Genomic DNA, 26,203 nt, shown 5'->3' on the forward strand with positions numbered 1-26,203 from the left:
GGTTTTAAATGTGGGTTTTAGAATAAACAGGTTATTGTGGTTCTCTTATCTCCTGCCCGAACACTTTTCTCACAGCAGTGTTTCATGTGTGCATGTACACGCAGTCTGTAGTGATGCTGATGATTTGTTAATTGTCAACAGATGGGTGTCATTCGATATGACAATGCCTTCCTGTAAATCAGGTTTGAGGGCCATTTTGGTTAATTTAAGAAAAGGATGAAAAGGCAGGGCAGTTTTATTGGGATACTAGGCCACAGCCAAAACTGGCCTCGGCAGTCATAAAAAGTTAGAGCGAAGGAACATAGAGGGAGAGACGGAAACATTTACAGCTTCGAGATGAAGCAGAGAAGTAATGGTCAACGGCAGACGCTTTTCTCAAGGACACTTCTAGCACTGGAGCCTGTGATCTTTTGGTAACAGGACAGCTTGTTATAACCACTGAAGTCACAGCTTTAGTTTCAGAGTGACATCCTCGCACCTCACTGCCCTTACCTTACATTTTAATATCATCAAAAAGCAGCCACCACTGCAGTCTAATTCTTTAAATAATTCAATACTAATAGTATTAGTGTAGCCTAATCTTTAACTGCAACTGTGCAGAAATACAGGGTTTAAACCAGCATGTTTGATTAGGTTTAGGCACGAAAAACGCTTGGTTAGGTTTAAGAAAAATGCGAACGAGTTTACAATGAAGCGAGCTGAAAGTTCAGTGCGCCTCTCGCACCTTGCGCGTCTGTATCAAAACCTGTGACTCTGGTCTGCCTGAGACGCTGAAGACAAGCAAGCCGACTGTACCACTGCCAAGCCACAACCAGCATGCCATTAATGTTTCTAACCTAACAGATTAATGAATACATAACCAATGATCAAATCTCCACCGGCAACTTTCTGTCAACTAAATCTCAGACAAGTTTAGTATTTAAACACAACTGTCTCGCAGCTACACACAGCAAAAAGCTGTACAGTGGTGGCTTAAATAGCCTGCATAGTGTGACCTGACGTATAGTTGTAAGACGTGGAAGTTAGGGAATTCTGTGAATGCAAGACCCTTGGCGAGGCAGAAGCAGCTGGAAAATCCAAAGGTTAGGTTTAAGGTTAGAGAGGGAGAAGAAAGAGGTCAGCGAGGTAGAGCCAAGGTCTTGGTGGCCAACTAGGCTAATCCTGCTGTGCTCATGTGTCATTAGATCTGATTTAACATGTCTGAGTTTGTCACCGTCCCCAAAGACCCCCCCAGGCTTGGCACAGCTAAGCCTACACAAAAACTGACCATAGCAACACACACGAAGCCACCACGCCCACGCTGGGTGACAAAGTGGGCACATGGAGACGGAAACAGGCGTGACCATACGGCCACATACCCACCGCTAACCGACGCCACGCGCCGATGTCACACTTGGCATTGCCGTTGGAAATGTTCATTTTGGAAAGCCTGTGAATGCTCTCCTGCATGAGCTCATCAACTGCACCGTAGCGCAGTTCGATTGGTGTTGAACAGAGAGATGAATGCAGCGCCTGACCACAACAAATGTTTCACACAGCGGTGAGGATGGAAAGAGGCTAGAGGGCAGGAACAAAACAAGGTTCAGGCCATTCACACCTCAGAGTCACTCCTACCGCTTCTGCACTGCCGCACTGTGCTGGGAAGCCGGATGACAACAAGAGGGGTTGGAGTGAATACTAATTATCTCAAAGTTCAAGGAAGACGACTCAAATTCCCAAAGCTTCCGTGGCTTTATGCAGCGCCTGTCACTCACACTTTCTCTAGACATGCAGTTAGCAAAAGGCAGACCTGGAATGACTTTTAAACTAACAGCTGTAATCTTCAATCTTCAGTCACTGTAACCTCACAGGAATGTTGTTCATCCTTGCTTGTAATGTTGGCTATAAACAAAATGAGTCTTATTTTACTGTTGCACTGACTGTAAATGTTTCCAAATTAGGTTGCATCCCCATTTTCCAGACCATGTCACTGTCGGGTGCCTTGATTTTTCTGTGGAAAAGCTGGCAATGTCACCCCATCACATTTAACACCACCTAAGATATTCTGCAAATACACTACTACTACTATTTCCAAGTATTAAATGTTTGCTAGCAGCTCCAGTCGGGCCATAACTTAAAGGTTCCCTGTGGATTGTTTGACAACAAGTAGCAAAGCAATGTTTTTACAAGTTGGTCCCCATTTTTCTCACAGGTGATGTGTTCCACGTTCCTGCCAGTGGTTTCACACGATTGCACTGACCCACAGGTGGCGGTAATATCCCAAGAAATGTAACTACATGCCAAAAAAGGCAGGGAAGAAGAAGATAGTTCGCTTGGTAGCAAGTAAACATGGGTGCATAATGGAGGTTTCAAAAGTTTTGCAACTGTTTTAACCGAAAGAAAACAGGTTTTTTTTCAGGCCTGAAGGATGCACACAATGAATTTTGGTGACTAACACCAAATGTAAACGTTAATTTGCTTGTTTACAAGAAAACTCCACATGGCCTCTTTAAGACTGAAGTAATGTGACTTTAACATCGCTTCCTTAATTTAACGCGGTGGGCAAGTCTACTCCATTGAACAGGCTTATCAGAGAAAACACAACCACTTCTACTTCCGTCCAGGCCAGTGAAGCAAATCACTTATCTTTAGCGAAGCCACAGAAACTATTTATGTGAAGCCATAAAGTGCTGGTATTACCCTGCAGACTGAGTCACATAAAGACAAATCATATCAGATATCTACTGACTACAGCTCCAGATTGCCCACCTTCTTTCAGGCTGTGATAGACAAGTCTGTCATGATCCATCGTCAGTCCTGCCTTGTCCATGTCTTCTCCCATTGGTGGAGAGTCCAGAGGGGAGGGTTCAAAGGACAGGCAATGGTTGGTGTCCAGCATTATCATTCAGAATGGAGATCAATTATTTGATAAACATTGAAGTTGTCATTCAAAAGCGGTCCTCCTCGCAAGTCCCAAATGTTGGCTGTTTTAAACTGCACCAACTGTCCCTTATATTAGCTGTCGTCTCTTTCCAAAGGAAGGACATGAATCAAATGCTTCAGAAGACTCCCATACAAGCCAAAGAAAAACCAAACTGTGGAAGGAAAAATGCTGCTACTGCCTCGCCCCTTCTCTCCTGTATTAGAGTAATCGATTGGGCTGTCTCAGCTTCTCTCCCTTTCTCTTCTTCCTCCTGTTCACTCCTTCCTTTGCAGTGGCAGCCGGCGAGTCACGACAGCACCGCTCTGCTCTGCGAAGGTTTCCCAGAGAGACGAGGTCGGGAGGGTGGGGGTGGTGGTTGTGTGTGTGGGGGGGGTGGTCCACAAGGCTAGTCGCGGAGATGAAAAGAACAAGAGAGCTGAGGGGAGAAAACTGAAAAGAGGCCAGCGGCGGAGGAAGAGGACAGCAGTGGGCTCGCCAGAGAGAGTGCCCAGAGAGACTGTTCTGGTTGCAGCTCCTCCTGAATCTCTCTCTCTCTCTCCCTCTCGCCCTCACACACACACACACACACACATACACAAGCAGGGAGTGCTACTGATAAAGTTCTCCTGCTCAGCTGTTGCCATTCATTCACTGTTACGGGCTGAGGGGGGGCTGCCGCATACAAAATCTCCTCCCAATCACACACACACACACACACGCACGCACACACACACACACACACACACACACACACACACACACACACACACACACACACACACACACACACACACACACACACACACACACACACACACACACACACACACACACACACACACACACACACACACACACACCAAATTCACAGCACCACCAATGAGACAATCTGTTCCTGAACCCTTTTGACACCAAACAGGCTTGATCTCAAAACTGATGACTCAGTCAATTTATGAGCAGTTCTTACCGGACGAGCGGAAATGGCGGTAACCATTCTCGGCGTCGACCTCATCCAACATAATCGACCTTCGTCAAAGATGCTTGGGTGAATCTGATACTGGGATGAATCACGCACGCTTCAGCGGGTGAGCGAGATTGATTGATACCCAATCACCACTGCAGTTCTGAAATGGTTTTTGAACAGTCTGCCCTTGGCGAAAGGCATCTCATTCAGGCAAAGACTCTGTGAGATATGCTCTGAGAAGGACTGGGACTCTTATTGGGCTGCTGCGACCCGAGAATCAAAGCCGACGCATCCTAATCCTGGTGGAAAACTCCACCAAACTGTCTCAGGCTCCTGCAGAATGCTGCGGATGGACGCCATCCGTGGACACACACCCTCCCCCTCTCTCAACTCTGTTTAAAATAGCAGGCCAGCTGGCCATAAGGGGGCTATATTCAGCTTGGTATCACCTGTGCGCTCGCAGGGTAAGGTTACTTCGAGCCACACACACATCACAGCCTGCAAATACACAAGCGCGCAAACTTTTAAGCCGCATTTCCTCGGTCCGAATCAATGTTTTATGAGGCATGTCACGAGGGGAGGCACATGGCTTTCATACCTCTCATCTCGCTATACATACAGCGCAGAGAGGAGTCGGCCTGTTAATAAAACAAGACCCGAGTATGAATATCAACAAGAAAACTCAGCACACAGTGTGCCGTCATGGCTGACCGGTACACTTGTATCATACAGGTGACACACGCATGACCGCAGTGCACCTGAAAACACAGGCGACACCTTGAATAAACGGCGGCTGTTATCTACAATAACTGCCTGTATGAGTCTGTGATTAGAGTCCACCTGCTGCTATGATTCACAGTCTGGGCAGGAAACACAGAGATGACAACACACACTAGGATTAGGGTGTCGCTGTGTGGGTTGAGCCAATCTTGGCGACACACACACACATCAGAAACTGACATACAGCACGCCAAACATCGCTTTTATTTTCATCGTCATGGCTCAAAATCCTGAATCCTCTCATGTTTTTACTTCAGAGTCCCTGCAACTGCATTTCTCAACAACTCTGATTTTGTGATCCCGTCTGTGTTTTCTACACAACAAAACACGTGGATCCCTAATCGCGACGGCAATATAAACGCCCTGAGAGGACATCAATTTACAGCTTAACAGCAACATATAAATTCTGTTGATAATTATCATCGTTACCTTGACCGAGGGTAATGCAGAAGTTTGCAGGGGACTTTTTATGGTTTTAGGGCTTAGTGGCCATAGTGTGTGGGAAGCACAGTTATGTTCTGTCCAATGACTTGACTACACCTGAATTTGTAGCTTTGGACGGCATAAACAACCAGTAGACTAAGCATCAAGCAACTATGGACGCTAACTTAGAGCCTACAGCCATGCCAGTGGCTCTGAGAGGCCGTTTGTATGCACAGCAGTGCAGGGTAGTGTGGAAACATGCACAATGATAATAAAAACAATGGTGCTCAGCAGTAATGTTTGCCATGTTCCCAATCCATGGAGGGTTGAATCTGGGCTATTAGCATTAAAGACAAACCCTGGCATGGCTAAAAACAGCATAATGACTACAAACTATTACACGTGATAGACCTGTTTCTCTGGATGGCTGCCAATGTTTAAAATGTATACCGTTACTACCACTATATGAGGCTTGTATGGTGTTCTAGTCACTCAATCCATTACATTGGATGGTGATATTAATGTTTAGCAAGAGAAATTAGCTGTCATGGAGCTGGCTTCGGGAACATTCCAGTGAAACTATTTGGCCTTGGACATCCTTGTCTGAGTCTTATTTGTCACTGAAAAACATTTCTGGGAGTTTTTTGTGCAAACAGACAGGATACAATTACTGCATGAAGGTCTCGCCGAAGCTCTGAGACTTCCTGTGGATGTGTAAGTGAATGTAAAACTCCCCCGCTGCTTCGAGTCGGTCATCATAACCTGGACCGGCGGGGACATAAACCGCAAAAACATTGGTTGTTTAACTGCGTGCAGAGGCAGTGCATTATCAGTTTTTGTCCAGTACTCGCTGTGGCATCCCAAACATCAGACCCACACTTTAAATATCCAAATAAGTACAAAAGCTGCAGGAGTACAACATGACCTCCAAAATATGCTTTTTTTATCTGCAAAATTGGCAGAAGTTGAGGGTATAAAGTGACTAAAGCCCAAATATATTTTATTTTATTTTTTACCCTGGTAGGAGAACATCATGACCCTCTGGGCACAGAGTGTATGTCCTTCAGACACGCCGCTGCTCAAAACAACTATCCTACCACATTCCATCAACCTTCCCACAACAATTAGCAGTTTCCGTAAAAACCTCCCCCCAATCATTGCTTACAAACAAGACCAGGCAAACCTGATTCAGGTGAACAACACATGAGGAGGGCGTGAGGAGCATTAAGAAGTGAAACTATTTGGCGCTGGAGATCAATCGACAACATGCTCGATGAACCCTATCTGAATTGCCTGTTCACTTCTGTGAATGCCTGTAATTAAAGAAATAAAATAACTTTTGATGTGACTATCCAGTTAAAATTTCAATCCATTCTCTTCTTTGCTTACTGTTTCTGCAGGACTGCAGTAGCATGGCGGTTGCATGGTAACAATTTATGTCCTTTATTATATTACTGGCCAATTAGTTTAGTCTAATGGTCAAAACCTGATCAGAGTTAATAAACTTGGCAGGCAGCAGCTACTTTGATTAACCACTCATGTATCCTGGACACACATCTATAACTCCGGCAGAGTCAATGAGTCCGGCATCTCTCTCACAATATGCGAGTGGCCTGTAACAAAGGTCTAAACAGTGGGCACTGTGGAAGACAGAAGATTACGGGTGCTTTGTGTACTTCTACATCAGCTTTAAAAGAAAGGGAGAGCGTTAGATATTCCCTCTCCTCACTCAGAGAGAGTGCCAAGCATCCAAATCTGGCATCAAATGCTTGGTTGGAATCTTAGCACTGCATTTCCTTTTCTCAATGAAGGAAATTTTTACTTCAGACTATGTTGTATTCAGGCAACATTCTCCACAAAGTGCCATATATTGGCACTATACGTAGCAATACTTCTTACTTGTATTTTCCCAGAATGTCATAGGTTTTTACCGGCAAGACATTTGGACAAGGAATGCACCAAACAGATGAACCAAACAAAACCCAACCTGCCAAGAAGCAACCCAGGCCATGTGCCAGTCTACCACAGGTCAGACCAGCCTTTACTTCCTGGTCCCCCCACCCTCAATGCTGTGGAATTTACCGGCACTGTTTGCATTTGGCTGTGACTCAACACTGACATCAGGCCCAAGATTTCCTAGTTTTGATCCAGTGACATTTCTGAACTGCAAAGGAACACAGCCTGAGAAATCTAGTCAATGATATTTGAAGCAAAGCGCTCACGCCGAGGCGAGCGGTAGCTGCATGGCAGCCATGGGTGTAATACGGAAAGCATCTGGCACAAGAACCCTAATGTAAACGGTGCGATTAGCAAGCCTGCACCTTAATCACTCACTGTACTGTACTCACTCTGTGTTTGGACTGGAGAAGGTAAACTCACCACTAGAAGCTTGTAAGCCGACGCTGCATGTGTTTGCAGATGAAGCAATTGTCCAAGTCCTTCTGGGATATCAGATGCACGATTCCCAGCTGACCTAATGCTGCACTTTAACGTCGTTCCCCAGTGGAATCATGTTTTATTCTCTTTTCAGCTGTCAGAGTTAACAAAGAACAGCCTACTACCACATCTAGCTGCTTCAAAAACAGTGCTCTGTTTTGAAGTGCACAGATTTATCAGCTATCGTAATACCTTCCAGAAAGGACTATCATATATGCTGGAAAAATGCGTCATGGCGAAATTGTACAATTAAAAAGCAAATGGCAAGAAAAAGTCTTTAATTGAATGTTTGTGCATTCCAGGCCTATGTGTGTGTAATTAAAACACTATCAACAGAGTGTAAAAAATGAATTTCCCCAGATTAATAAAGTGTGAAATTAAATCAATTAAAGCATAGTTTTCCTCTAAAACGTCTCTGCTCATGCTACAACACTGATAGGACTGTTATTACAAATATGTGGCCATGCTGATGTGCAAGACGGATTCCATTTTTCCATTTGATGAACTGATGTTTGCTCAAACTCTTGTGTCTTTGAATATTTTACTCGTTTTATGTAGCAGCTAACTTGAGTGAAGTGTTGGACCAAGCAGACAGAGGTCTTGTGTTTTCTTTTTTTTCATTCTTACTTTAAAGCTAATAAAGGGAAAGAAATTTACAGGGAAAATAAGATTTCAATAAGCAAAAAAACACAAGCAAAACCAACTGAGCCATCAGCATATTTGCACTCAAAGAGACTGAACACCATAGGAAATGAAAGCCATATAAACACTGGTAAAGTCTGTTGTGGGTCAACAACAAACGTATTGAGCAAAGTAATGGAGTGCTCTGTACGTGGTCAAAGGTTCTTTGTTGAGAAGCCACTGACCAGTCTGGTGCAACACACGTCAACTGTCGCACATCAATAAAAAGTAGTCCAACTATGGTCTAATTGTGCACTGCTGAAGGAGAAAGACGCATGTATAAGGGCAGCAGTGTTGAAGGAAAAATAGAGGCATAGGCCAGCTGGCAGCTGTTAGCATCTGGTAACATGAACCTTCACTGTAAACCAGGAAGGACTAAGGGAGGGAGAGTGGAGGGGAGGGGAGGGTGTGCTCAGCAAATTAGATTTTCAGAGAGGAAAAGAGGCATAGAGAGAGAGAGAGCAAAACAGAGTACCAGAGGCGGAGAGGGGTGTTCCCTGTCCAGCGATGATGGCTTTGTAACAAACTGTTACATAACTCGAACATCTGAAAATCATTTTCATTGTAACGAACCCCCTAACCTCCTGCCCCACTTACAGAGGAAACGCTGCTTTCTTTCCTCTTTTACGGCCGGTTTCCATTTCAGCCCTACAACAACAGACTCCTGGGCAGACTGGCTGCAAAGAAAGGCGGCCGAAGCCAATCAGGAGAGAAAAGAGAAGCAAAGACAACGGCTACAAACATGAAGGGAGGCGGGGAGCATGTGCATGATGAGTGTGGGACAGAGAGAACATCTCTTTGATACTACGTGTGTGTCCTTGCTAGTGTTTTCCTTCGGTTGTTCTTATGGGTTTTATAGGCACCTGTTTTCCTTCCCTTCCCTCTTCTGCTCTTTCTGTTACTGTATATAAAAAGCCTGGCTGTTAATTTGCTTAAGCGGCCAAAATGACAGGGTTATTATTAGACACCAACCTTAAATGGGGACACTGGTTTCTATTCTTATTTTTCCACTTTATACAGAAATCTACTCAGAAATCTTTCACATCAGGCCAACCTAACTTTCCAATGTACTGTACGTGCCTTTGCCCCTTATCTCTGCTTCCAAAAACACTCATGTAGTGTTTGCAGATATGGTTTGACATTTCTTTCGATTTCTGATGCTAACCTATCCTATGTCGCTGTCCGACCGTCCTCATTGTAACTGCATTTGAGACACAAACCTTGAAAGCTGGCTTGTTTTCACCAGGCCACCGCATCCGTGAGGCTAAAAACAAAGACACGACATTCAAAACACTTCGGAGAGCGCGCGTGAGCGTGAGAATGAAGAGGTATCGAGTGACTATGACGGGTCCCTAATGACCGCGAGCATTTCAATCCGAGCACAAGCAGCTGTGTTCTTCAGTCTGGGGTGACAGCGGGCACCCAGTGGTGGCCATGTTCTCTGAGAGAGTGTCAGACTGGTTACACAGGAGCTGCTGACGCTGTCTGCTGTTATCAAAAACAAAATATCCTATTGGTGTGTGAGAGAGACGGCTCAATTTTCACACTTAGTCGGACATCAAATTAAGCTTTTCGGTTTTCCGCCTGACCTTGCCAAATCATGAAATATTAATAAGTCCTTGAATATGTTTCCTGTACGGCCCAAATGAAGCGCATCTTGAACCGTTATCAACCAACAGTGAATTTTCGTCTACGCGAGGCTCGGTGTCTGAGTCACTCTAACGACAGAACAAGAGTCCCGTCAGCTCACGCCGACCTCTGCTACATTCATCAGCGAACATTAAGTGCGCCACACTCGGTGTTGGCAGGTGAGTCGCAGGCTAATGGCTGTTCTATTATTCAGAAACAGCAGAGCAAGTTGAGTTGGAGACAAAGCATCTAGAGGACACATGTCGTCTTCGTGTGATTGTGTGTCTGAGGGTTCTCGCAGCGCCAGGTCTGCACGTGTAACAGCAGGAACCTTCGACTGCGTGCGCGCACGAGCGCACCTCTGCAACCATCACTTGCATATTTCAAAAGTAGAGGGTTTGCGGAGAATAATGGTGGGTTGAGTTGGTTTTAAAAGCAGAGTCTCTGCTACAAAACTACCTTTTATTAAAAGAGGGTGTTCCTGTACTTTTTCACCACCCCTTTCAAAGACAAGCTGTAGCACTACAGTGCTGCCATACCATGCAAGACTACTGCTGTGATTTTGAAAACATTGCCCCAATCTACTTAATACTAAACACATTTCAATCGTAGCGTGCTGTCTGTACAACGTGCTGCATGAATTTCCAGTTTTTCTACCCACAACACTGATTATTAAAGGACACGTGACTGCAGTCGCACTGCAGATGTGCCGAACCACGACTTAGTAGGTGAGTTTTTAAAAATGAGTATACAAGTGTTAATACGCCTTTAAACGTATGTAGTGTGATATCTGTGAGTGCAAGTGTGGGAAAGTGTGTGTTGCATGCATGCTCAGCTGCTCCGTGCTGTGTGTTTTAAGACTGCAGACTACAGTCGCAAGCTGGACTGTATGCGAGCTTGCATGCCCTGCAGTAGTGCGTGTTATTAGACGTGCGTGTGCATGTGTGTGTGTGTGTTTGTGTGTCCTTAAAGATCACTGAGCTGCATGAGTGGGCTTGTACCTGTGGGTGTGCAGGCACCGTGTTCCTGTTGCTACAAGCAGACCTACGAAGCTGATAATGTGCTTTTCTTTAGCTTTAGGCTACAGATCTGACTGAGGCTCTCTCACTTCTCATTATCTAACAGGAATTTTCTGCATCACAAATCAGAGATGCGAGTGTGTCAGTGCTTGTTGAAATACCGCGCTGTCAGGACACACTGTTAAAGTGGAAGGCTACCAAAGCCTGTAAGTGCATGTCCAGGTCCTGACAGTGACATGAGGTGTGTGTGTGTGTGTGTGTGTGTGTGTGTGTGTGTGTGTGCGGGCGCTGGTGAGTCATGCATAGTCTGTGGGTGGGTGTGTGTGGTGTGCTCGACACATTTAAGATTTAGATCTCTCGCAAAAAACTTGCCTCAGTTGCATAAATATGTTCCTGCCTGTATGTTTATTAGACTGAAAGCTGCTTACATTCACCAAAAACTGCAAGATTTGGTCTCCTGTTGTTTACATTCTTTGTGCCCCAGATGTCAATGTTTGGTTTCATCACCTGGAATAGGTTTATTCTTTCTGATTGGACACTTTTTATGTTTTTGGTCGTCTTGGGAATATGAGGATTATCTAATGCCATGAGCGAGTCACTGGTAGAGAGGCGAGGAGACACACAGCTGGACTGCGTTTGCTGCAGCTGTGTGTTTGGATTAGATTGAAACATAACTCCTCCCCTGCCTTCCCTCCCCATGTCCACTTCTACAGAACTTCTATAAGGTCTCATTTTTCAGGACTTCAGTCCTCTCTACTCTAATTTTACATGTCTTCAGTCATCTTCTCTCCATGCTTAGTTCTCCTCTTTCTTGCCATCCATCAGTCTCTCTATCTCATTCTTCCCTCTCCTCTCCCCTCCTACTCTCAGAGTGCTGTGGGGCCTCTGCTGCTGGCTGCCTCCCAATCTGTTACATAACAGCACCGTCAGCCTCCATGAATCACTGCTGGGATAAGCTACCCTCAGCCAGGCTACATATCTTGCCGTTGTATCTTAAATGCTGCCCTCCAGCAAAGCGTCTGTCTGTGTAGGTTCAGATTGCGTTAGCATTTTTAATATCAGATGGCAAACTGATCATTGCTAGCGCCTGTCAGGCAGAGCACAGCATTAATGACACAACACTGCAGCATAAGATACGGCCCATCTATTGTCATTATGCAAGGGTGGGGACGAAGAGGGACCTTATCTTTATCTATTTATGTTTATACCTCTGGATGATCAGGCCAGCCAAATCCAAAACCCTACCAGAATTTTAGCCGGAGTCTACCAGCTCATCACCCAACAGTCAGCCACATAGTCTGGTCTCTGTTCACATTTAGACCACTCTCTAAAGGTTTCCAGTCATGCTTCCAATTTAGTAAATCCTGAGCTCCCTGTGGCAACCTAGCTGTAGTTCCTAACTGCTATCTTGTCCAAACACCAAATACTGTTTTTCAGAGTCAAGATAGCGCAACAAGAATCAAACCATCGGTAAAAATCACAACAGTCCAGTCAGGGTTCGATATTTAGAGCCTGGACCAGCGGATTTGAACTGTGTTTCTGCATCATAACAGTCTGCAGGTTTTCAATGTAAGCCTCAAACGCCAGAAGCCAACTTGCTTGATTTGTCCCCCACACTGGTTGTAGGTGCAATAATCTGTGAAATCATCTGGCGCGGTGCTTGGCTGCAACAAAAAAACCTGCAGACTGTGAGGCCACGGTGGCACATGATAACAAATCCCCTGGCTTCCTGAGGACAGCGCTGGCACACATAAGACACTGGCTCATCGCATTCATCATTTAAAATATACTTTCTGCCCAGTTGTAGCCGTAGTCCGTCTTACGATCTGCAACGATCTGTAGCCCCTCTGACACAACCTGTTCAAGACGAAATGTTGTGCTGTTATTAATAGTTTTAATGGTAACATTTTGATAACCCCACGCAGTGGCTTTGACTAGTTTGTTTGGCTCGTTAGCATTTGGGTAACACTTAGCATACGGTCCCAGACAGCGTTAATCTTGCCAATTTAAAGTGTAAGTGCGAGATGTAAAGTTAGTGAATAAAGGGGAACTTAAAAAAAATTACACAGTTGTTTATTTTTAACTGTCATCACATATCATGGCGCCTCGCAGCGCTCTGAACCCGGCGTTGTGCCTGTTTTGCTTCCAGAACTCCGGCGCGCTCTCTAAAAACACAGTGGGGCAGCATTATGTCTGTGCTGTTTGGCTCAGAGTAAAAAGACAAGCTGGGGTAATGCTGGGTCTTCTTCACAGCAGTGTTGTGGGATCTGTGTGTGAAAAGGGGCTTGTTCGGACTCAAATGACTGGGTCAGTCCCACTTAAATCTGGAGCAGAGTCTGTGACGCCTCTAACCTACTTTCCCGGCCGGTCTCCATCAGTGAGCCCGGGCCGTGTTCTCTGTTCCTCCACCCTCAGCTAACCTCCAGCTCGACTGGAGCCTGGCCCCTGGCCTGGAGTCAATCCTCAGGGAGCGACGGTGCCTTGGCTGCTTTGAGTCAAAGGCAGAGAGACCCTGCACACCTGGCCTCACTGCCTCGCCTGTCCCCTTTTGTTCCGGAGACCCCCGGAGGTAAAACACTGACAACAACATTCACAAAGTAAATACTTAATGGTCAATTTGACACTAATTCAAACTTTATGAGAGAACTGCTTTTACATCATTAACCAATTTGGTAACATCTGGAAGTTTGTAGCTTATTTCTTCTTTTAATAGAATTTTTTTCTTTGTTGCTGCAGGTCAATCTACCTATTCTATTAAACAAGCTTCCAATAAAAGTGCGATAGCTTATCAGATCCCAATCCTTAATGCTACCAGGTTTGTGTAATGGTATGTGTATCAATGCGCTGCAGCCATTCTCATGCAAACAAGTACACCAACACTTAAGACTACATTGTCAACACACCCAACATCTCCAGGACTGATACATGCAACAGCTGACCTGTGGTCACCAAAGCTTTTCTTCACAGGTACAGAAGACGACATACTCAAACGGACTTTACCTGACAGGATAGCCATATCCCGCTGCACCATGCTGAAGGGAAGCTTCACCCTCCCGGCAAGATTAGCGAATCATACCCCCGACACAAGAATAATGAATAGTGTGTGAGGGGGGGCGACACACAAGGCTGAAGAGAAGTTCCAGCAAGAGAAAAAGCCACATTAAACAGGTTTTCCTCTCACCGGCAGCTGGTATTCCACAGGTAGAAGTGCACCTCACATTCCCTTTCTCTTGACTGTCTGTCTACAAGTGTGTGCACGCCCCGACTGAGAGGGCGTGTAGGTCTGTGTGTGTGTCTGCCCCTTATTGCTCCTTGGATAGCAACAAGGTCCACCCAAAGGTTCCAGTCTCCCTGTGGTTACACCTCTGTTTCACTCCCATGTACTTGTTGAAAAATGCTAACTTTTGGTGGCTCCTCTGCACTCTCTCAGACGGTTTGGAAATAAAAAATTGAAAAAGAAAAACAAGCCGGTGCCAAGCCTCACCTCCGCAAGTACAAGTAACACACCCCCTCCTTTCTTGCTTTCCATTTTCCCTCGCTTTCCTTCTGTTCCCTCTCTGAGAAGTTATGCAATACTGCCATTTCAGACATGACCTCCCCCTCCTCTCTCCTTCTCCTTCCTCCCTCTCCTGTGGCTGCCGCCGCTGCAGCCCACACTTCCACACACAAACTCGCTTCTCCACCTCAAAGTTTTGAATGATCTCAGCCACATTATCTCGGCGTGGCTGCTTTTGTGTGCTGCGGAGTTTGTGATTGGGAAGACAGGAAATGTAAATTGCTTTAAAAGGCCATTCTCTGTTCTGTCAGCCTTTATGTCTTAAATCAAAGCTGACTCTTGCTCGCACACATGCACGCGATCCAAATCCTGAAAAACATGGCAGCGCTCTCTGTATACACACGTGTGTTTAAACAATGAATCTCCCAGCACTTGTTCATGTCTGAGGAAGGAACCTTGTGCGATAAACACATTGCATAACCTGCTGTCAGCGATAAAGCTTTGATAAGCTTTACAATGGGGGCATTCCATTCTGTTTCACTGCCACAGATGTACGCAGTCATGTGCAATGCATCTCTCCAGTGCTCTGAAAGCATCTTCATGTCAGATAAGCGCTCTGAACCCGGAGTGCTTGCAGCGACTTGTCTGCTTCTGGCTAGCAGAATGAAGTGTGTAAGGAAGAGGCCAACAAGAGCAGGGGTTGTTTAAATTTGGGAGTGGTGGCCTGAGGCTGTGTGAGAGATTCTGTGTCTTTGTGTGGTTCTGTGAGGTAAACATGGTCCTGTGACAACTTGTCACAGGACCACTCTTAAACATTTCTGAAATGATGTAAACATCGCTTGAAATATTGCTCATGCACCATAAATAAAGTTTCTTTTGTTTTTATTTACTTCCATTGCAGACGTTATGGTTAAAGCTGGCTGTACTGTGCCTAAACTTTGTTTTCTACATTTGTTTTTTAAATCATTACAAGCACCTGTAATTGTGCATTAATCTTTGCTACTGTTAGACCCCCTAAGGATGGTAAATCATTTGCTAGTCCAACCTTGCCTCACCTTCCTCTCCTGACAAATCAAGAGCAGGCTAACCAACTGCACTCCACAAAACCGGGTGCCCAACGCCTAGCTGGGAACAATGGCCAACGCGTCTGACTGCTCTGATAACGCAAGGTGTGTGTATGTGTGTAAGTAGCTGTTACACTATCCCAGGTCTGACCAATGCTCTGATATCTCTGCTTTTCCAACAGACTGTGTCTAACTCGGTGGCAGGCTTTGTTTTACTGAAGACATCATGCAGCACATGATCCTACATGACACCCTACTTTTATGTGCCTGCAATTATATGCTTTAGTGTTGGCCTATAACTGAGGGTGCATTCACACCACATGTGTTAAGAGCAGTTTAGATGCAGAAGGATGCTGGCGGGCTTCTTGCTCGCCAGCATCTGGTCCGGTGAGAAAGATCTAATTTGATCTCATTTCGCACTGCGCGGCTGCACCAAGTCAACTGAAAATGCTTGCCTTGATCTTTTATCAACCCATTTGTGATGTGTTTTTTTTAGATGTGATGATGAAGTCGGAACCGACAACAGGAAACAACCTCAAAGCAGGTTTTATGGGTACAGTATAAGGACAAAGATGTCTGATGTGGTGCTTGGAAAACTTAGAACCTGCCCTTCTGTTCCTGAGTTATGGTGCTGGATAATGACCAGAAAAGTGTTTTTGCAGAACATTATGATGTGAAGCTGATCTTTTGGATATAAAATATCAACACTTCTTCATTTTATCCTGTGAGACAGTGACTTTTGACCACCAAAATCTAATCAATTCATTCTTGGGTCCAAGTGAACATCTGTGCCAAATTTGAAGAAATTCTCTCAAGGCTCTCCAGAGAGATGTTTTTGTGTTTTGTAATTAGGCTGTCTGAGCCTCAACAAACCAGATAAAGAAACACAGCAAAGTCAACTTTTCCGCCATGATTCAGACCAGTGGAAGCTGCTGCCCGAGCACTTGAGGCTCAAAGCTAAGTCCAGACACAAAGATGGCCTACAGAGTCTTACACAGCAAACGAGCAGTAAAATCTAATCTACTGTAACAAGAGGTCAGCGCAGGGGAGCAAGCCAATTAGGTGCAGCAGCTTCTTCACTCTCTACACAGCCTTGTACACACACAGACACACACACACACACCTGAATGCTTAAACCTCCATGTCTTTCTCTATTTACCCCCATCTGCTGTGAGATAAGCTCTCCACTGACAAATGAACAAGACGTACAGATACATCTAACGTTTAACTTCTGCCGCTCAGACAAGTGTCTTCCCCCCCTCCCGCTTTCTAGTCAGCCTCAACTTATGCAACGCGCTCTCCGTGCACGCATTTTTAGCTTGGAGGAATTTATGTTGGAAATAGGCCACCGCTGTGAAGGATGAGTAGCGCTCCGCCAAAATATTCACTTAAGCTGGAAGCAAGAGTGTTGGCCTCCAAGGTCTGTGGAGTGATGCGTTTCCACTACGTTCACCCAGGAGCTCAGATGAAAAACTGTGTGGGACACTGAGGTTGAACGTGCTGAGAAACAAACCAACCAGGCAGCATCTGTCCTAACTCCACAACAGATGATGGCTGTGACGCACATTATTGTTTGATGCTATTTGGTTGTTGTGACAGCATTACCATTTTACTTGCATTGTGTGTTTGCACTATTTGTTGGACTACACTGCTGCTGGATCAAAATGTGGTGACTGAAAGAGCAAAAAGTGTGTGTGCCACACACTCTCACCATTCTTTCTCTCCTGCAGAGGCATCGGGTCGGGTGCGGGCTGAAGCGACAGCTCCTGAAGCTCACTGGTGACCGCCTCGCTCTGAGGGCTCGGGGCCAAGCCTGGCGTCCCGGAGACTTCCATGCTGCCAGGACTCGGCTCCTCCCCTTTCTGTGGGTGTAGCGTTGCCAGGGTGACGGAGAGACCTGGAGCAAAAAATAGGACTTTAATAGTTTGATAACTCACCAAAATGTTCCATATGATGTTAAGAGAACAGCTACTAAACTGGAATTGTTAGTTTAAGGGTTCAATCAGTTAGCATAGTGCATAGTGCATAGTGTAAATAGGAAATCTCTGAAATGCTGTGGATTTGATTTAGTTTTATCTCACCGTCTAATTTAGAACATCAGTGCAGCATGTGATAGGCTCAGGGGCTTCAGACTTAGAGAAACGTCAGTGTTGGTGCAGAGTTTGCATTCTAATATCTGCCAGGTAAGCAGCTTGTGATCTAGCTATTGAGCACATAAGCTTGTAGGATGCAAAATAACAAACAGGTGATCACAGTCAATAACATTTTACGGACACCCTATGGTATTTTCATTGTGTGGCATCTCTCTAGCCATTTGCCAGCTCACAGGGATGAAATGTGTAGATGGAACTAGCAAAATAAGCCATAGCTTTTAATGCTTGCTAGCAGTGTGGCACCACCACCCCTGAGTCACTTTGTACTTTGTGGAGGCATACATATTACATTTTCCAGCGTAAAATGCCATAATGTTTAGGAAAATTCCCTTGGGACTGATCTCTGAAGACCTATTTACCTCAGACACACAATGTGTTTTCCCATAAAGGGGAGGTTTAATCAGTCCATCAGTTAAAAGTCTTACGACAACAGATTGTCCATATTGGCCAATCAAAGTTGAGAACTTTAGACAGCCATGGAATAAAAAAAAAGAAAAGTCAAACGGTACCCAGCAGACTTTTGCAGGATAAAACAAGTCGAAAAGCTGGTCCTAGGAAACCAAACACATCTCTGTGAGTCTCTGTCTGTCTCCCTCAAAAACATACACAAGCAGCTGGGGAAAGAAGAAGAATGCAGGGCTGTCGGCTAGGAAATTAAATAAGCCATCTGGGAAGAATTTGCATGTTTGAGCTTTTACAACTGTTGCCGTTGTTGCTGCTCTAGAAAGACAAACTTTGTTTATGGATTTTTTTTTCCTTTTTACTTCTAAACAACCGCAGAGTGATTTCCATACATTTAAACCATCTAACAACTTGGCCTGAGAGCTGGAGGCGTTTCACAGAGGAAGCTATAAAAGGCGTGCATGCTTGTGTCTGTGTGTGTTCAGTGTTGCATCTGGCTGAAAGGCTAATTTCCCCGATTGGGGACGGTTAAGGTTAAGTTGAAAGTTGAGCAATGAAATGGGGCTTACTGCGAAAAGCTCGACTTGAGTGAGCCAAACAACCTGAACCGGAGTTGAATGCTTCCAACAGACAATTCAGACTCACTCAAACCTCAAGACAGAGACCTAAAGAGAAATTTTAAAGAGAGTTTGATGGTCACACAGCAGCACTGAAATATTGAAGGGAAACTGCCATAAACTGCTGCCCCAGAGACAGCCACGGGGAACCTTTGGCAGCAGTGTTATGTGTTATCGATCTGTTGCAACTGATTTCTTTTGGGGAAGTAAAACATGTTACATCATGTGGGATATACAGCAATTCCTTTTCAGTTGGATGTTATTTGTACGACAAAGCTCTGCTTCAGCAACCTGGAGCACTTTATATTAAGATTTATCACATTTATCATGTCTTCTGCAAGAAAACATATTATTAATTGAAATAAAGGAAAATATTGAATAAAACATGTTAAAAAAATTTGACACCCTTGAACACTGAATTATCATAGAGCCTTATTTACAGTGCCTGTTCAGACAGGGCCGACTGCTCGGCCTCCAGCATTGATGTTTGCAGCTTTCTAAATCTAAATCAACCTGCAGAGCCACAAAGCCCCTGCACTTCCAGACCCAGTGTTTTAGAACGTATGCACTAGCTCCACCAGTTTTGTTTTCCTTCTTAAACTTTATTAACAATTTATTATTAACTTTATAACCCTAGGGTTATAAAAACGTTAACATTAACCCACTCTCTACATGGCTCTGGATATAACGTAGTCATAGACTGTCCCTTGAACTTTCACGTGCAGGGCGATGTTTCTCTTTTATGTTTCTCGAGAACCGCTCATCTGAACTTCTTCACACTCAACACTGCACTTCTCAGCAAAATACCCACCAAGGGTGAAGTCAGTCAGATGGTTGTCAAGAAAGTCAAAGGGCAGACAGACGTTGCTTCCATTCTAGTTAGTAAAATAATAAAATGATGCCAATTGTGTCAAAATGTTGACATTCAAAGCACAGCAGTAATGAGTGACTGCTGGGGAAGAGTACTGTGTTTTTAGACTGGCAGGTACATCTGTAATACAAACTCGTTAAGCTGAGGGAAGTGACGCCTAAACACGAACCTGTCTGGGATTAGACTAGTGTGGAGGGACATGTGTCCATTGTAACCCAGCTCGAATGTGTTTACACCGCTTTGTAGAACGGATTTTCCTGATTTACAGGAGTAAGCCCGGTGTAACTGGTTCCCTTCCTTCATGAAACACTCCTCTGGACTGAACAGGCCGAGTGGCTCGGACAGCACACCACTAATGGTTGTTTACAAAGGCGGGCAGGCCGGCCGCTGTGTTGTGTGTTGATCTCTCTCTTGCTCTGTCTGCAAATATGTGTTTCCTAGCCGTGGGGTTCTGATGGGGATTCGGTCATTGCTGCACAGCGGGCCTGAAAACAATGAGGCAGTGTTGTCTGAGATGTCACTCTTCTCTCTCACCATCAAATGCCAGCGCACACATGTCTGAACAGTGGCACACTAACCGCATGACACGCTAAATGTACATTTGATGTCACTGGCCTCAGGATGTCTGCAAGTTTTATCATGCCAAATTTAAAACATTTAAGCCTTTTAAGCCTTCTGCTTGTTACAATAAAATATTATAATGATATAATGCTTTTAAAAAACAAAAAAAACAAAAAACGAGATATGAGAAAATATCAGATTACAGGTGAATGGGTTTTCTTACTGTAGGCGATATTTTAAATCTAGGGATGGGGAACTGGATTTAAAAAACAGAAGACATAAGGAGGACAGTAACAAAGTTCTATGAAAACAGATGTCATTGCATAAGCCTTCACCGCCGTGTGTACATATTACACCATCTGATATCCTCCAGTCAAAGACTTTGCCATTACACTGTCATAAACGCACCAGTGAGCAAATCCTCTGGTATATCTGCTAATCTGACTTACTTGCTCCCAAGAGGAGCTCTAACTCGGCAGACAAAGCATACAAACATGAGTTTTGCATATACATTTTAACGCTTGAAATCACCTGTTACTGATGATAACAGTCAAAACAAGTCTGGCTAAGGGAATAACAAGCATTTCCACTTCCAGAAAAACGAACCAGGAAACCGATTTAGAAAGGGAAGGAAATAACATGACAGTGAATTTCAATGGTGCTAAAATGCAGCATTCAACAAGCAGCATTCAGCCAAGAATGAAGGGGTCAGACTGCTGCAGTGTGGCAAAACATTTGTGGGGAGAAATTAGCCCGTACCTTTACTTACACTGGAAAATACATTACTAGCATCTACAGTAGGACATACTATATACTTAATAGCAATGCAAGCTACTGTGATGTGATAGTTTGACAGTGTTTGCAGTCGCATCAAGTCAACATGTGATCGCTGTCTCACTGCAATGCATCACTTTGAGAAGACATCTAAAAGTATGAATGGCTTTATAACTCTGGCCTTACAGGGCCGATGACTCTACAGTGACCTGGATATCAGGTGATAGGCGGTTAATCATCCCAACCATTTCATATAGATAGCTTTCCATTGATGCTCGCTGCAACATCAGTTGCTTCATCCTTACTTTCACAAGAAACGGCTGCTGTTCTAGCACGCAGTGTGTACGCGTCTGGTGCAATGCATTGCAAAGGGACACTGAGTACATTCCTCTCTACATGCCCACACTAGTCGTTCAGATATGTATTACAATTACAAAGATACACAGAGAGACACACCTCCTGACAGCTCGTTTGTTTCACCATCAGACACATGGTTCAGTTTCAGCAGCAAGAGAGTCCTACCTGGGCTGTCATGAGCTAGTCTTAGTGTGAACTCAGTGTTGCTTACCTGTATTACTAAATCTTGGAAGGGGCGTTTTCCCACTTCAGCAGGACGGAGCTTTGAACGGATCTGTTTAAGAAAATTACAAAAAGCAAAGCTTCAACAGAGCATAACAGATCTCTTTCGATTCCAAACCCTTTCTCTGTTCTGAATCATTACTCTGTGGATTATGATGCTGAGCAGCAGTATCAGTATCAGTGTAACCAGGGCATTAACCAGGTTAAAAAAGGAATCATGAGAACTGATAATAAGGGCTGGGCGAATCCACGTTGCAGGAGGCCTCGCCACAGATGTCATGGGGCTGCAGCTTACAGCTGTCACTGTCCAAAACACAGACATGCTAAGCTATTGTTAGCTTGTCTGGGTGGGAGTTGACCTGGGTAGTCTAAAAGCAGATTTAAGTCAAGCTACGGCGTAAAATCGCACACTAACGACATAATGATCGTAAAAGGTTGCCAACTACTGTAAAACGTACTTACTGCTAGTACGACTACATTTGAAACCCGCTCGGCATCCCTGTTGACTGCAGACAGTCAGACACCCCAAGTTAGCTAGCTACCGTTAGCATGCTATATCTGCCAGCCATTAACTCTAACCGCTAGCTAGCTGTTCGGCGTAGTTCCTGTCTGTCACGTTGCGGTCCTCTCTGATGGGGAAGCTAGCTAATGTCGTAAACCTATCGAGTTGAATTTGTGTATTGACGCTTACTTTTCATGGTCGCCACTTGTGTGTTGTGTCTGTAAGGATAAACGGCTTTGGCATCACACCACCACTTCCGAATCACAAAGGAAACTTTAACCGGAAAACCCTCCTCTGCGTGGGACTCGAAGACCCACTTCCTTTGCACACCTTTCGAGCCAGTTTACTACTACTTCTCTGTTACAGGAGACAGCAACACGGAAAGCTGTGGCTTAGTGTGTCATACACCACGCTCTCTTTAAAAGAATATGCGTAGTGTTTAACTTGAAGAAACGGATAAACAAATGAAAAGTAGATGCATGCAGCACATATAACTACGTCCACCCCCCGAGTAGTCTCTGTCTCCATCTAGTGTCCAACTGCATGTATTTCAGGATGCAAAAGCGACAGGTTGGTAATTCAGTGAACGCACACAGGGTCACTGTGCCTCTCCGTATTATTTATCATCTTTCTGAAATAAAGAGTTTGCAGTGTCACAATGACAAATTTTCACCAAACAGCCAATAAACAGCAAATACAGCACTGAAAGAAACAGTAGTTTGTGTGAACACCCCCAGACGTTATCGCATAAAGAGTTGAAGACTTAGTATTTTCTCACTTTCAAACACAACAGGCTGTGCTGACATACAAAATGCAAAACATGAAATCACACACCGCATTATTGAGCTAATCTCTGTCATTACGTCCATCCAGTACTGTGAAATGCAGATACATTTCCACAAAACCTCCAACATTGACCATGTTCCGGCTTATCACTTTGGGATTGTTTGATTTTTTTAGGGGTTATGAAAAACCTTACATTGTTCTTCCATGTGAATTCTCTCCTTAGCCCTGAGCTGGAAGTGGTGCACTGTGTCTTGCAGATGTTTAACCAGGCATCCTCAGTTAATTCTATATCAGCTTCTTTTTCCCACCTTGATTTTAAATACATGGTGGAGAGACCCCTTTCCTGTTGGAAGGCTGAGTAATCTGTGACATTAATTTATCTGAACAGTACCTTTAAATATATTAATACGATTCATTCCCCTTGCTTCAGTAGTTTTAATTGTTTTATTAATGTAGTGTCTCATCTGTAGGTACCTAAAAAAGTCTTGTTGCTCTCGGTTGTATGTGTCAGTCAGTTGTTGAAATGTATTTAGATGTTTGCTTGAGGATATTTTACAATATGAAGTAAGACCCATGTTTGTCCAGTGTTTAAATCAAACATCTAACTTAGATGGTTTAAAGTCTGCATCATGTGCCACCCATCGTAAAATTCTGGCGTTTTTTTCAAATTTAAAATCTTTGAGTTCTTAATGCCAGATCTTCAGGGGGACTGTAATCCAGCTAGGCAATATATCCAAGTAGTTTTTTAGAATAAAATATGATTATAAATTATAATCATTCCACCAGTGTCATTGTTAATAATGTCTCTTTGATTTGTTACATCTCAGTATCTGAATTCATGAGCAGGTAAAACAAATCTGTAGAATCTTTGCATCGATGTTAGTTTGTTGAACTGGTTTGTGAACAGCAGGAAACATATATTTGATGGAGCATTGCCAAAGGGTTGGGGTCAGGGAGGGTGAGACCCTCTTAAAGCCCTTCCCTCCTCTTACTGAGTCAGCAGAAGGAGTTCACCAGCACAGCAAACAGTTTAAACAGGTCAGTGATGGTGGCTGCTGGGGATGTCACCACTCCGCCACAGCCTTCACGTCCACATGCACATTTTGTTTTTCTCTCCACTGTCATCTATCTGAACCAGTCACCTAAACACCCTCGACAGAAGTTATAAAAAACATCTCATCTGTATACAGGGAAATTAATGAGCCTCAGATCTTATTTCCCTTCTTATATTTTCTATGTTCTCTGTGGTTCACCAAACTGTATTTGTATGTGATACAATGTTAGACTCATTTCAGCCACAAGGGGTCAGGAGTGCACAGGTCTAAAGTGTTCATATGATCTGAATTCATTCATGTCACAGCCAGAGAAAGTCTTTCATTTCTGCCTGTTTTCAGTTGTGAATATCATCTGGATACTGAGCCAAATAACAGAATAAGAGGCTTAACAAGAAGCTCCAAGCATTGTATCGCTCCCATTGATGACCAGGGATAATGCACATTTGGGATGTAAAGATGCATTTAGGGACTAATTAATAGACAGATGTTAAGACGTAATGATCTTAAAGACACCTTATGTTTAACGTTCCCCTTTAATTTTTGTCACTGAAACATATTTGTTAGACCTCAATGACACACTCCAGAAAGCATTTCCTTCCTCATAAAATGTTTGCAAGCCTTTTTTCAGATATTTCGAAACATTCATTCTTCTCACATCCGTGTGCACGTGGCAGGTCAGTAACAGTGAAGGCTGTTTTTTGGTGTGTTCATCAGTGGAGTGCTGTGAAACTGTCAGCAGGATGAGTTCATGTACGTCACATGCTGATGCACATACGTGTTTGGTCCTGGTGCTCACCAACAACAAAACGAACAAAAGAGGAACCCAGTCATGAACACATTGTTCCACAGTCCACCAGTGATGAAAACCTCCACAGGGGTCCTGTAGTGCAGCTTCTATGAGCACTCCTGATCTCTAGTGGCTGAAACTTGTATGACACCCTTTGATTTAGTGTCTTTGCTTCCAGCTTCCCGTGTGTTTGGTTTGAATCGGCATATTGAATTTGATTTTGACTTATATAACAATAAAGATATTGAATTTGAATTGAATTTTCTGCTCTGTGTTGTATTCAATAATAACAGCACTCATCATCGTTCAAAAGCACATACTGGTCGTGTGATAAATCCAACACCTGCATGTATAAAATAAGTGTTACTACCTGATGAAGCTGGACAAGTTCAGTGAGGACGGTGTTCTTTTGCATGCTCAGGTTAAGCACATGTACAAGAACAAAAAAACACACTGTAGGAGCCTAAATGCAGCTTATTTAGTAAGAATCATTTTTATTGAAAAATATGCAAATTCATAAGTAAGATAAATATTGTTTGTAATTTCATAATTGAGAAAGATTTAAATATTATTACATATGTACATTTCATTTATAGTGTATGAGTAAGATAGGACTCTTATTGTGATACATTAAAAAAACCCATCAGTTAACCTGGTTGCTATGGGAACGGGCGTCAGCAGGAACAGAAAGGAGACTGGAGCGCAATAGTTTTTTGACCTCGCTCTCTCTCTCCACATGCTTTCTTTATGACGTGGAAAGTTGTATTTGTGTACGTTTCCAACGTTTTTGTAATGTTGCTTTAAGTTTTCAAGTAAACAGTTAAAATCAAGAAGTGGACTCGCGGATTTATTTTTTTTATTATGATCTGCGCTCCAATGACCAACTGCTGCTCTCTGTTCCGCCTTATTGCACAGAGCAGTGAAAAAAGGCCTTTGTTTTCTCTGCTCCTACCTCATGGAATAAGCTGCAAAAGGACATGAAACGAACAGAACTGATTCCATTGAGCGATTTTAATTCCAAAATGAGAACACTTGAGACTGACTCCCTGATTTGTACTTGTTTTAATTGAATTGTTTTTATAATCAAATTGAAATTTTTAACTTTGTAATTTGTGCTGCCACTTGGCCAGGACGCCCTTGGAAAAGAGATTTTTAATCTCAATGGGCCAATTTTCCTGGCAAAATAAAGGTTTAATAAAAATAAAAATAATGTCCATAATCCAAGATGGCTGACACAGAAACTGCATATACTTTAGAGTTACCTAAAATTAAACAAATGAGTGATAATAATAGTTGATAAATGACTAAAAGCAGATTAACAAAAAAGTTAATCTGACACTGTAAAATTTATTCCAGCAACATTGTTGTTTGCATTAGGACGTCCCTGTATCACCTCCTGTGAACACACAAGTAGTCAGAGGTGGGACAAAGTCAGGGGCAGTTTTCACAGAGGACATTTTCACGTGTGACAGTAGAAGAAGAACACGTCTAAATAATGTGATGAATGATGGCTGAATTCCACTTGGCTGCTTGGTGAAGTTCAGGTCAAGCAGAGGTTGAAATGGGTTTACATAACGGAGCCAATGACTGCAAGTCTGCAACTGAAAATGGGATTTGACCTTTGATCATCTACTGCTGTCCTGATGGACACAACACATGAAGAATTGAACCGTTGTCCATTTCAGTGTATTTGAATTTCCACTTATTGGCCATTTTGCTGCC

The 26,203-nt window shown here is 43.8% G+C and overlaps 1 protein-coding gene across 6 annotated transcripts in view; it reads right to left on the reverse strand.

Moving 5' to 3' along the window:
* The window catches only part of mrtfab (myocardin related transcription factor Ab), a 40,614-nt gene extending 18,489 nt beyond the window's left edge, over positions 1-22,125 (reverse strand). For 2 of the 6 annotated variants that reach the window (XM_041962081.1, XM_041962080.1), the window contains exons 1-3: positions 22,043-22,125; positions 21,341-21,403; positions 17,106-17,291 (exon numbers count right to left, since the gene is read on the reverse strand). In XM_041962081.1, coding sequence (XP_041818015.1) covers positions 17,106-17,229 — 124 coding nt within the window. In that variant the 5' untranslated portion in view covers positions 17,230-17,291; positions 21,341-21,403; positions 22,043-22,125. The other 4 variants (XM_041962085.1, XM_041962082.1, XM_041962086.1 and 1 more) reach the window with 3 other exon arrangements.
* Between the last annotated feature and the right edge of the window lie 4,078 nt (positions 22,126-26,203).

Source organism: Chelmon rostratus, chromosome 21, assembly GCF_017976325.1.
Source record: "Chelmon rostratus isolate fCheRos1 chromosome 21, fCheRos1.pri, whole genome shotgun sequence".
In the NCBI taxonomy this organism is placed as follows: domain Eukaryota; kingdom Metazoa; phylum Chordata; class Actinopteri; order Chaetodontiformes; family Chaetodontidae; genus Chelmon; species Chelmon rostratus.